General features: G+C 37.2%; 2 protein-coding genes across 3 annotated transcripts in view; one reads left to right on the top strand and one right to left on the bottom strand.

Annotated features, from left to right (window-relative positions):
* The window catches only part of LOC107221709 (flotillin-2), a 533,503-nt gene that overhangs the window by 221,571 nt on the left and 299,299 nt on the right, over window positions 1-12,633 (bottom strand). The window lies entirely within an intron of this gene.
* Window positions 54-11,012, top strand: LOC107219057 (juvenile hormone esterase-like). Of its 2 annotated transcripts, none has more exons than XM_046731130.1 (6): window positions 54-386; window positions 2,587-2,734; window positions 2,872-3,217; window positions 7,853-8,016; window positions 8,609-8,925; window positions 8,996-11,012. In XM_046731130.1, exons 1-6 carry the CDS (start codon window positions 172-174, stop codon window positions 9,189-9,191), a joined length of 1,386 nt encoding a protein of 461 aa, XP_046587086.1. In that variant the 5' UTR covers window positions 54-171; the 3' UTR covers window positions 9,192-11,012. The 2 variants fall into 2 exon arrangements, with proteins under 2 accessions (XP_046587086.1, XP_046587087.1); XM_046731131.1 differs by lacking the exon at window positions 54-386 and adding an exon at window positions 2,210-2,359.

The raw sequence follows: 12,633 nt of genomic DNA, 5'->3' as shown, positions 1-12,633 counted from the left end.
TAGGTTATTTTGTTTGCGCGACGGTCGTTGGACAGCTTGAATATCATGTTTGACGATTGGCATGTCAAACTCGTTCGCGATAGACAAACGGTTCGATGCCGTAAAAAAATCCCACCAACAAGATTCGCCAGAGTGGAGTTTGTTCTCATCGGACAACATCGTGTGACGACAATGGCTTCATATTCAGGGGCGGAGTGTCTTCTTCTCCCACTACTGCTAAGCATTTCTTTCTCGTCAAGTTTCGGTTACCTTGATGGAACCACCGAACCGGAAGTGACTTTTTCCCAGGGAAATCTGCGGGGAAAAATTATGACCACCACCCATGGCCGAAAGGTGTCGGCCTTTCTGGGAATTCCTTATGCTCAACCACCGGTAGGAAATAAGAGGTAAGTGAAGTAAATAAATTTAGTGTTTACCGATTCTATGATTTTTTTCATCCGTAAATGCACCTGATGTGGTACTTTTAACTAGCTACAAATATGGGAAATTGGCATGGGTGGAACGTTCCATTAACAAAAAGTCTGCATTCGGCAAAATAATAACATGTGTTTGTTTTATAGTTTCGAATAAAAAACAATATCCAAGAAAGAACAAATAAAATAAAAACTTTTGATGAAAACATCTATAAACCGAGCATTGAAGAGAATGCATAGTGAAAGATTTATAAACAATTAATTTAGGAATAACACGGTTCATAATTTATTGAAATTGGCCGAATGTGTCTAACAATAAGAGATGTATGAAAATATTGTCAAACGATCTAAAGGCTACATACACTTTCGTGTGACAAAATTCGAATGAATTTTGCTAATTTCTTTTTTTTTTCTTTTTGAGAAGAAATTTTGGTATCGCAATATCTTGATTTTAAATCTTTATTTATCAAACAGCAGTTCTGGACTGGCCATGAGCCAACCCTCGAACTACCCGTTCTCACACTGTAGCTTCGAGTTTGTAGAGAAAAAGAAAAGAATAATATCCAACTTGAATTGTGTACTACAAATTCAGATTCGTTATTAACGCTTCTCAAGTTCTCGGATACTATATTACGTGAAAATATGACAATTTTTGAAATTTTGATTCACTGTAATGGATCCACCATTACAAAGGTTCGAAGTCCGGCCTTAGATTCGTTATCGGTGAACCAAAAACCTCCGCTCACCAATTTCTGTCAATATCGGAATTTGGGTATAGAGTTTTTCCCGCCATATTGAATTGCTATTTTGGATTTCGCAATCCGACTTTAGATTCGTGATCAGTCACCTAACAAATGGACGAGTACCGATTTTCATCGATATTCAAATGATTTCCGTTTTATTTCAGATTATTGAAGTCACGAAATTTGAATTTAGCAAATCTGGCCTCAGATTCGTGATAAGTGACCCAAAAAATCTCACGATACCAATTTCCATTCAATTTCATTCACTCACCCTCAAGATATCATCATTTTTATTTGATGTTTTGGAACTCCGTTACTGAAATAATTGAAAAAGTACCGAACCGATAAAAGCCAAAATCTTATCAGTTCGAAGTTTGGAAAAGCCGCCTCGATGAAACCAAAATTATTGGAATCCGGTAACTCGTTCTCGAGATATCGTAGAGCTAAGAAATTGATCATATATGTATATATATTCATACGTACATACGTGCACTTGGGGCGTGAAACTTCTCTTGACGGACGACTCCCAACAACGGATTCCTCTTTACAACGGACACTCTAAACATCCCCAGAAGTATAATTTAGACGTTAATATTGTTCTGAATAGCATACACTATTCAGTAATAGACAATATTTTTAGTCCCGAAGATGTCCGGTATTGGCAAATTTCACTGTACTGAGAACAGCTGATTAAGGGCATTTTTGATTTATAGCAAGATCATCATTTCAAGAATTATTTTTTGGCCGTTTCTCATCGTTTTTTACTTCTCTATTACTAGCTTTCAACTATTCAATCGAGTTTGTATACTTTCGAAAACACTATAATGATTATAATTACATGAATGTTATTCAACACTCGCGTGCACTTGAAAACATAGTGTTTGTGTAAAGAATAAAGTTATGAAAAGAAGCATATATATTTCAATAAATAAATTATGCAGTTTCTTCTATTTCTGTAAGTGCGTGACATGACACTCACAATATCTATAAAATACTGACAAATCTAACTCTGTATTTATGTAATCTTATCTGACGTTTGTCAGTCGAACCGAGTGAGACTAAATGTTCCTTCATTTCCAACGAGTGGACCGGTTTGTTTGTTAAAATGGATCAGATGTTTAAAAACAGAAACTCATTCAAAGGACCAGCGTTGCACGATTTTATTGGGTTCACGACAGGTCTGCTACGAATCTTGATACAAAGGTACGCAAGGTGCCGCTTGGAGTAACCGACTATAAGACCGAATGTTAAACCCGCTAATTACGCGATAAGAATTCTATGGGTAAATGAATACCAATGAGGAATATATAATATCAACATTTGAAATGGCAAGGTCTTGCGATAAACAAACATACCTTTGATTGAAATCTATCAACTGAAGAAGAACTCTTGGCGTGAATCCGATTACAAAAGTTCTTTTTGTGTCGTAGATTCGCCAATCCCGTGCCGGCGGGTGGTTGGAAGGGAATCCGAAACGCTACTGCCGACGGAAACATGTGCCCCCAACTAAGTAACATAGACTATGTCAGTTTTGTTGGGGACGAAGACTGTCTAAACCTGAACGTGTATACGCCGCAGGTAATTTTTTATGTTTAGTAAGGCTCGCTTATTTGCATGCAAGCCACTTGCTGTGCGAGAATAGAACCACGAGTTCAAAATCAAAAGTCTCGTAAAGCAAACGTAACTGGATTTGAATTCGGATCTTATACATATAGATAAGCAACCGTAAGAACTCCTCGCTATTTCCGGTAATGGCATATGTATTCGGTGGGAGGTTCATGACAGGGTCTATCAAATCATCCGTCTACAGTCCGGCGTACCTTTTGAACCAAGATGTAGTTCTCGTCACCTTCAACTATCGTCTCGGTGTTCTGGGGTTCTTGAGCACTGGCGACGAAGTGGCTTCCGGAAACTGGGGCCTAAAAGATCAGGTCCTTGCGCTCGAATGGGTGCAGCGTAACATTAGACACTTTCACGGTGACCCTGATCGAGTGACACTATTCGGCCACAGCTCAGGGAGCGCTTGCGTTCACCTTCTGACGCTTTCGAAATTGACAATTGGTAAGATTAAATTCACATTCTACCCAACCAAGGCTAGAGGTAATCTTCAACAGACTTGATTGATGAATAACAAAATCTCTCAACGGGATGACTGATGTCACATTTGCAATAATCGGAAGGACGTATTCTATCTTTACATCGAGTACGACGTACTCAAAAATTGTTTTTCCAACGATGAGTTGATGAAAACAGTTAGAACCAAATGCTGAAATATGGCGTACTCAATTCACGACATTACAGGACTCTTCCATAAGTTCATTATGCAAAGCGGAGCTGGCTCTCCGCAATGGGTCTACAGACCCAGGGCTGCCTACGCAAAGCGCGCATTCGAACTTGGCAATTACATTGGCTGTTCAAATGAAACTTCGGATTCCCTCGTCAGCTGTTTGCGGAAAAAGAACTTCTTGGATGTTGTAGGCGTATTCAAACAGTTTTACGTGTGGCAATACGAACCATTCAGCACATGGGCTTGTACTGATGAGCCGGATATCAAGGGGGCTTTTATAACAACCAGCCCTACAAATATAGCGAGAGCTGGTCAGATTCGTGATGTACCTTGTATCATGGGTCTCGTTGAAGACGAAGGTTTAGGAACTACTATAGGCAAGTGAATGCAAATTACTTGGAATTGATCATTCGACTGTGAATCATGAGTATAGCAAGGTGAAAATGGTTGATTTTGATAGAAATTCCAGAAAGTCAACAAAATGGCAGAAAACAAGCCGTAAAAACAATACAGTAATTTCCCACATTAGTCAACCCATCGGAGCCTTCAAGTCCCTTAGCATTCCGCATTTCCACCCCTATAGACGGATTTCACTCGTATAAACATTCTCGTAGACCGTGTATGCGGCACTACCGGCAAAACCCAAACATCAAATTATGCTGAACATATAAGTACATTATGCAACAAGGGAAAAAAGTCGAAGATTATTCCCGCAGTTTGATTTACTACCTGAGCGAAGCGAGATCTAGATTTTTTTTTCGCATTATTGTCTGTAGAATTCAGAACGGAGAGAATGAAAAAATAAATGGTAAAAAATGCATACAAGTAGCGTATGTATGTAGGTTGGCCGGAGTGGGTCCAGAACCACGGGCTCTGGTGGGGGCGTAAGAGGCGAAGTACCCACTGGGTATTACACAAGAAAAGTATACATTATAGTCGATTTGGGAACAAACATATTCACATACTTACTGTAGACAGTGGTTGAATGAAAATAAAAAACGGACAATCGTGGAATATGAATGATTGAAGGTAAGTTGATCAATTCTTCTTCTTTGTTCTTATACTAAACTGTGATTCCGTCCAAGGTTTTAGGAAAATATCAAAAGTATTTTATAATCTACAGGAAATTGAACCCTAGCTAATTTAACCTCTCCTTGCCATTTATTTTCGAACTACGAGTCCTGGAAGAAGAATGAAATTTTCATGAATATAATTATTTTATAAATTATTGTTCATATATGTGGTATGAGCACACGCCTCTCTCCCACACTCATTTATCGACTGTATCTTCTTCGCTTAACCCAGATAAACACTTTGATGAAAGACTCCAAATATACGTTTCTACACTTTCCGTTTAAAATTACAGTTCCAGTTTATTAAAAACTTCATACGGTCGTTTATTAATTTTTCTAACGAATGTTTTTTTGTCATTTGCAGAATGAGCGAGGCAAGATGAAATAATAGAAATAGGCTGACCATCGATGAGAAAGTAACAATTATTATCAATTGGTTCGAAAACGGTGAGTCGGGCCATAGGCTTACGCATGATTATGGCATCGACAGATAGACTCTAACAACAATTAATCAAAATGAAGAAAACTCAACTCAGTATACTTAAAGACCAGCACGGAAGTAGGAAGAAGAAGAAAATTACAAACGTCGAAGATAGTGGTATTGGAAAAGCAATTTACAAATGGTTTGTGCAACAGAGCACCGTAGGCAAACCTCTCATACAGGCGATTCGACCCGAAAAAGCTTTAATATACCACCAAAAAATTTGTGCTGCAGAATCGAAGTTTAAGGCTGCCTTGATCACTTTAAGAAACGCCCTGGCATTCGTAGCCCCACGATGCAAGAGGAGCGCCTATCAGCTGAATCTGACAGCGGTCAGGATGTAGTGTATCAACACAATGTCATTCATATAGTCAATACTACAGGGGGACTACAAACCTAAATAATAAAATACTATCAAACGATTAATAAATAGTCGAAGGGTCGTACGTGACTTCCAGCGCGGGTTTTTTTCTTCCTTATTATCCATGGGTTTTGTCCATTTGCAATACTCAGTTGGCTGCCAGATTGTCTGCTTGGACAGTAGGTACGTGAAAGCGCGGAAGGATCGCGAATTGTTTAACCTCAAGACATACCTGCATGCTTTAACTTCCCGCCTATGTACAAAATTTCCACTTCTACAACCAATTCTAAATTCTCACTAATATGAAAAATCGGCCAATCAGTATACTGCTACACCCTGTAAGTTCAGAAAAATCTCAAATTCTTTCTTTGATAATCACTGCAATGTCAGTACTCGTCAAGTCCTCAAACCAACAAGTACCCAACAATTTCAGGGATCAACCAAATACCTAAATCTAACTAACTATAAAGTCAACGCATTATCACTCTCTAATGAATATCTATTCCGAACTTTGAAGAATTCAACAAATAATCTGATAGACGATATCAACATCGCTACTATGATGATTCAAATTTATGAACTACTACGAATAATACTAGTCGCAATCTTGTAACCAAATTTCGTGTATTCAGCTTCTGAATATATGTATAGTTAGGTATTCCAAAAATCGACTCAACACTCAATTTCCAATCAAATACCCTTACTCCACCAAAGTATCGTGTGGGATAATACACAGGAGTTTGGTGAGACTCTTTTTACATTTCTACAAGAAAACGGGTATCGCCTTGAAAACGTCTACAACGCAGATGAGGCTGGTTTTTGACAGAACACCTTACCAACTCAGATATTGGTAGGAAAATTTGAGAAATTTGCTCCAGGGTGTACTGTGATAAAGGATCATGTTACTATAATGGTATGCACCGATGAAAGTGGATCCCATAAAATTCCTCTTTTATTCATTGATAGATCTAAAAAACCTCGGTGCTTCAAATACGTTACACATCTATGTGTGATTCATAAGGACCAAAGAAATGCCTGGATGGACCGAGATCTTTTCCAAGAGTGGTATAGAGAGGTTTTTCTGCCCAACGTAAAAGAGAAACATGGATCACCTGTAAGATGCCTTCTTCTCCTCGACAATGCTTCCTCTCATCCACCAATCGACGTCTTGAACAGCATTGACGATGCTTGCTAAATTATGTCCTTGCGGCATCACGTAACGTTACTTACCTGTATACAACCGTTAGCCCAGAGACTAATTGTTAAGATGACAAAAATCTATAGAGAACAAGTGCTTTTGGAATGCGTGCAGTTATTGGAAACGATATTTACTCGCTTACAATTTATTTACAAAATTTGAGACCTCCTTATCGGACGAAAAAAGTTTCATTCGATTTGACCCAATCGATATAACTGAATGTGTGATTTTCTACTATAAGGTGATTGTATAATTGTGATTTTACGTTAAAAAACTACTTACTTCAATGACATTTTCTCATTGTACTCTTAGAATAAATAATGTTCTAATCAGACCTTGAGCAATTTCCTTATATACTTCATTCGATGGAAAGTGTGACTGCTACGAAACCCACTTGTGCGCATGTTTCTAGAGGCGTGACTATGCAGAGTCTCGGGAGGATCTGTACTATGGAAAGAGAACGTCAATGGCTTATTTCGGGGTCTCTTGAGGGGAAATTCGTTGACTATTGAAGGGTACAGGCTAATGAGGGGTTGACTGTTGCGGGCCAATACTGCATTTTTTACGGTACCTTTCATTACCTCGAAAAACCGATTCAATCATTAGACGTACCATTACGTATGATCAACATTTTTTTTGTTAGATATTACTTCTCAGAGTGAAATGATTTCTTCATTTCTCATGAAATTGTGTCATATTGAAGCATTTAATTCGAATTATGGTAATTGAATTCAAACGTTCTATAAACTGAATTTTGAATTCAGATTCATTAGAGCATATCCGACCACGCGTTGACGACTCACCTTGTTTGTCACGTGGTTTTGCGACGTGACGATTTGAACACGGCCTGTGAAAGAAAGAGAACAAGATACGACAATTTCGATGCCCATCATTTAAAGTCAAAGGCCTGTAAATTACAAATTCTCTGGTGAAATCATTTTTGAGACGATCGTTGAATTTTTTCGAGACAGACCGACATGCAACAACTGTCAAACAACTTATTTTTCCGATACTAAAGGCCCAGAAATGTAGAGATCCGTTCAAGTTGCAGAAAGTTATTTTGGACCGAAACCAATACTTCTCTTACGTCAACACAGTTGATGGAAATTAAAAAGTGGCGTGACATTGTCGGATCCTGTACGGCTGATGATACACATTATTCAAAAATCAGACAAACAGAGAGTTGAGGCATGATTTTGAGGCTTTGAAAATTTGTAAGGTTCTCGCTCTGTTATGATTATGTTTTTTGACTCTCGCATTAGTTTAATTATTCAATCATTTTACTCGTTACACCAGTGTTCTATGAAAAGGAGGAATGGTTTGACGACTTTCTGGAAAACTTTGATTATTTGCTGCCGATTTTAATGTACTGGTCGTATCTACCGGACTCTGGAGCCGCTTGGGTCAAGGCGGCCAAGTCGTACTATTTCAATAACATTGAAACAATGAATAGAAGTGAGGTGAGTAAAAAGATATCCAAACTTAACGATTGGAATACGATAAGCTTTCTTACTGTATACATATCCAGCTGTATAGGAGGGTTGGAAGTCATGAATGTTTCCAAAGAGTTCCAGTGGTTAGGTTTCATATTTCCGACGTTGTTCATTCAACTTATATTTTGAATCTTAACCATATAATATTGCGGAAAAATCTAAACAGCTGAAAACTGATCGCGAAATTTACTACCATATTTGACAGAGATTTACTAATAGTTGGCACAATTATGGAGTTTGGTCGCTGCAGTCATCTTTTGACCTGAACGAATGATTTCTATCAGCATGTGAAATTGACTCTCTACGCGCAAGTCACTTATTCTTATTAGTCTCTTAATTGAAATTGTATTCCAGTAGCGTCTTCCAGCAGAAATTTATTGAATTCAGATGTTTTCACAAAAAATTACAGGCAGTATGTAATGCTTCTGGGTGAAAAACATTCTTGTTGTATCATTTTTGGTGATCGTTGACCTAAAATGTATTGTAATTATTCGTATCGTGACACCTAAAAAATTGAATGTTTCGGTGATGCACTATTTATGAATCCCATCTATTTCAGTTGCTGACTAACTTGACGTTACTCGTCGGTGATACTGCGTTCAAATATCCGGTGTATTCCGCCCTCTTATACCAGTTTGCAGCGGCAGTGAATCCTCAATATTTCTACGCCTTCAAATATCGGGGCACGTGGAGTAGCACTTACACTTGCGGTAAATCTTTGAAGGACTACGGCATATCACACGCGGATGATCTTGTTTACATTTTTCCATACGCAGACTACAATCTCACTGTAGCTCTCAACAAAACCCCAAATGAAAAAGATCTACAAATGAGGGAAATTATGGTGCAATTGTGGACATCTTTTGCGACTCACGGGTAAGTTTTTTTTTAAGTATTAGAATACCTGATGATACATACTATTCACAATTAATGCGTGCATTTTCAGTAAACCTTCAACACAGTTTTTTCGCGGAAACACAACATGGGAGCCGTACTCGGAAAAGGATAATCTCCTTCAGATAGGAAACAAATCCGAAATCGTACTAGAAGTCCAATATTTCTCCCTAAGAGAGCGGATGAAATTTTGGGCTGACTTGGAAAGAAGTACGCTAGAGGCAGAATCCAATATCACAATTCACTAGCGCGGCATTACTTTGAGAAGATGCTACTGAAAATTGCACTCTTTCCGCCTATCATAAAAGTCTACGCATCACTCATGTAAAAATGCCGCGATGATCGCAATTCTACAAGCATTGCGGAACAAAAATATCCAGAAACCTTTTTGTTCAATGTGAGAATACTGTGCTGTGCCACTGTGATCTGATTTCGGTACTATCTGCCAAATGATGTTATTTTAACCTTCGTTTGCATATTGGGGGCAAATCCTCCAACGCAGCGTTGCGATAAATTATCGGAACATTAGATCTTCGAAAATCGGTTTGGTAGTTTTAGCAACATCTTGATGAAGAGTTGCTTCATGGTGATGACTATTCAATATGTTCCGATCTTATGCTTTCTGCCTTGTGCACCATGAATCACTTCTTGGAGAGAAACCATCGTGCTGCAGCTGTTCGACTGTTGACGTACAGCTCGGACAGTCTAAAGACATACCTATTTTGAAGAGTTTTTTCTTAAAGAAAATGAAAACCCTCAAAGCAATTTGAGGCTAAGGACTTGAAATTTGTAGTTTCAAAAACTTTCCAGAATTTTTCCACTGAAATAATAACAAAATGGCAGCATGACGCATATGAAGCGTTGGGTGAAATGACAACCTAATTTGGAAAATAGTGTTTTGAGATAACCTATGTGAACCTAGCACCCGACTTAAAAAAACCCAACTATTGTTTGTTGATTCTTGTAGGTTTTTGTAGGTAGTTGTTTATAGTAGCAATGATATCGTTTCTAGTAGTGCCAAAAAAAAATATAAGGGGTTGAAAAAATTGTTTGTAGTAGAATTTCTTTCATGTAAAATTCCTCCAAAATTTACTACAAGCGTCCTACTCGCTTCGGAAACGGTTGAAGTTGTTTGTAGTACCATTTTTTTCGTTTGTAGTACTGATTTTTTCGTTAAAGTTCCTGCAAAATTTACTACAAACGTCCTACTCGCTTCAGAATCGTTCGTAGATGTTTGTAGTACCATTTTTTTCGTTTGTAGTTCCTTCAAAATTTACTACAAACGTCCGACTCGCTTCAGAATCGTCTGTAGTTGAATCTAGTACCATTTTTTTCGTTTGTTGTTCCTCCAAAATTTACTAAAATCGTTCGACTCGCTTCAGAATCGTTTGTAGTTGATTTTAGTACAATTTTGTTCGCTTTCAATAACTTTGTTTTGTTTTTTACGTTTGTAGTAACTTTGTTTCGTTTGTCGTCATTAGTGGTAGTGTTGATTCCGTTTGTAGCTGTTTATAATGGAACTTGTTTGTTTCTAATAGTCTTGAATCAGTAGGTAGTCCTTGGACAGTATTAGTAGGTTTATATTGTATACGCCGTTAAAGAAATGTATTTGAAACGAGTAATCGGCTACTTGAGTATTATTCAGTAATTCGCGTATTGTAATGAGATAAATCAGATTTAATTCAAATAAATTCATTGCGATCAAAGACGATTTATTTCGGCAAAATAGATCAAATCTGATTTATTTCACGCTAATACGCGGATTACTGGATATACTCGAATAACCAAATACTTATTTCAAATACATTTTCTTAACGGCGTATACAATATGAACCTACTAATACTGTCCAAGGACTACCTACTGATTCAAGACTGTTGGAAACAAACAAATTCCATTATAAACAGCTACGAACGGAATCAACACTACCACAAATGACGACAAACGGAACGAAGTTACTACAAAAGAAAAAAACAAAACAAAGTTATTGAAAGCGAAAAAAATTGTGCTACAATCAATTAAAAACGATACTGAAGCGAGTCGGACGTTTGTAGTAAATTTTTCAGGAACTAAAAACGAAAAAATCGGTACTACAAACGACTAGAAACGATTTTGAAGCGAGTAGGACGTTTGTAGTAAATTTTTCAGGAACTACAAACGAAAAAATCAGTACTACAAACGACTACAAACGATTCTGAAGCGAGTCGGACATTTGTAGTAAATTTTGCAGGAACTACAAACGAAAAAAAATGGTACTACAAACAACTACAAACGATTCTGAAGCGAGTAGGACGTTTGTAGTACATTTTGCAGGAACTACAAACGAAAAAAATGGTACTACAAACAACTTCAAACGTTTCCGAAGCGAGTAGAACGTTTGTAGTAAACTTTGGAGGAATTTTAAACGAAAGAAATATTGCTACAAACAACTACAAAAGATTCCGAAACATTAGTAGACAGCAGGGTCACAGAAATTCTAGCTAAAAAAAACGTATCTTTCTTTCTTTTTTACTACAATCGAAAATATCTTCACTACAATCAACTACAAACGATTCTGTGCGGAAATCTACCGATAAATTCGATTTGTTTGAAAATGGGGTGCTGACATTTTTTCAACCCCTTATATATTTTTTTTGGCACTACTACAAACGAAATCATTGTTCCTAAAAACAACTACCTACAAAAACCTACAAGAATCAACAAAAAATAGTCAAGTTTTTTCAAGTCGGGTGCTAGGTTCACCTAGGTTTTGAGATAAATCGATTCAAAGATTTCAAACTGTTGGTCAATTGAGAAAATGTTAATTTTCAAATAAATCCTTTTATACAAGTAAAGTATTACTATTAAAAAGTGAAATCCTGTAGAAAAAATGCTAAAAAAAAAAAATAAATAAATAAATCAACAAAATATCTAAATAATTGAAAATAAACGAAACGAGATATAGGTATATTTTTTCATTAATTTTACATTTTAAACATTGTTTAATAATTTATACTGATATAATTGGTTTCCGTGGTCGACTGATCCATTTTTATTTATATTTTAATGATTTATTCAGCAGTAACTATCAAAATAATAGCGCACTAATTTGCCGGCTACTCACTGCATGCTGCACAGCTGAGTGAAAGCGGAGGGCGGGAGCTGCGCGTGCGACGTTTCTTCATGTGTCTACTCTGGTATCACGTGATTCAAGTGAACGATAATAATTTTTATATTAGTTTCAAGTTGTGTAGTGACTAATTAGGGTTTGCTGATTCCGTAACAGCGATTTACGGAAAAACAACTTAATCCGAGTTAGGTTGTTTTTTTACTCAACGCTTCGTATAAGTATCGAACGACCAGGTTTGCAATATAGTTGCGCAGATTCCTCGGTCAATATTTGTCCGATCGACTTGAAATTTTGTCACAATCTTGAAGACTTGTTTATCGATTCGAGCCCTCAAACTCAAATTGCTCGAGGTGTTTTCATTTTCTTTAAAAAAAAAAAAAACACTCTCAAGTGATGTGGTAAAATGTGGCCATTAGTACCTGACTTCATTGTTTGCACAGACACAACAAATGGTGATTTTCTGAATTAAATTGTCGGTCAACTATTCTTTGTCTCCAAGTCATTTCGTATTGTTCTTGCAATTCTTAAGCCTCGTCCTCATGCATTTTGGGACATATCCAACACACTTTTTTATAATTTCTGC

Source organism: Neodiprion lecontei, chromosome 2 (assembly GCF_021901455.1).
Source record: "Neodiprion lecontei isolate iyNeoLeco1 chromosome 2, iyNeoLeco1.1, whole genome shotgun sequence".
In the NCBI taxonomy this organism is placed as follows: domain Eukaryota; kingdom Metazoa; phylum Arthropoda; class Insecta; order Hymenoptera; family Diprionidae; genus Neodiprion; species Neodiprion lecontei.
This window is presented reverse-complemented; position numbering and strand designations above follow the sequence as displayed.

Excerpts from the sequence above, each read along its gene's own strand:
- LOC107219057 (XM_046731130.1), top strand. The coding sequence starts at position 172 with ATGGCTTCATATTCAGGGGCGGAGTGTCTTCTTCTCCCACTACTGCTA. Across the intron at positions 2,735-2,871 it reads TGAACGTGTATACGCCGCAG|ATAAGCAACCGTAAGAACTC; the intron begins GTAATTTTTTAT and ends TTATACATATAG. Across the intron at positions 8,926-8,995 it reads ACATCTTTTGCGACTCACGG|TAAACCTTCAACACAGTTTT; the intron begins GTAAGTTTTTTT and ends GTGCATTTTCAG.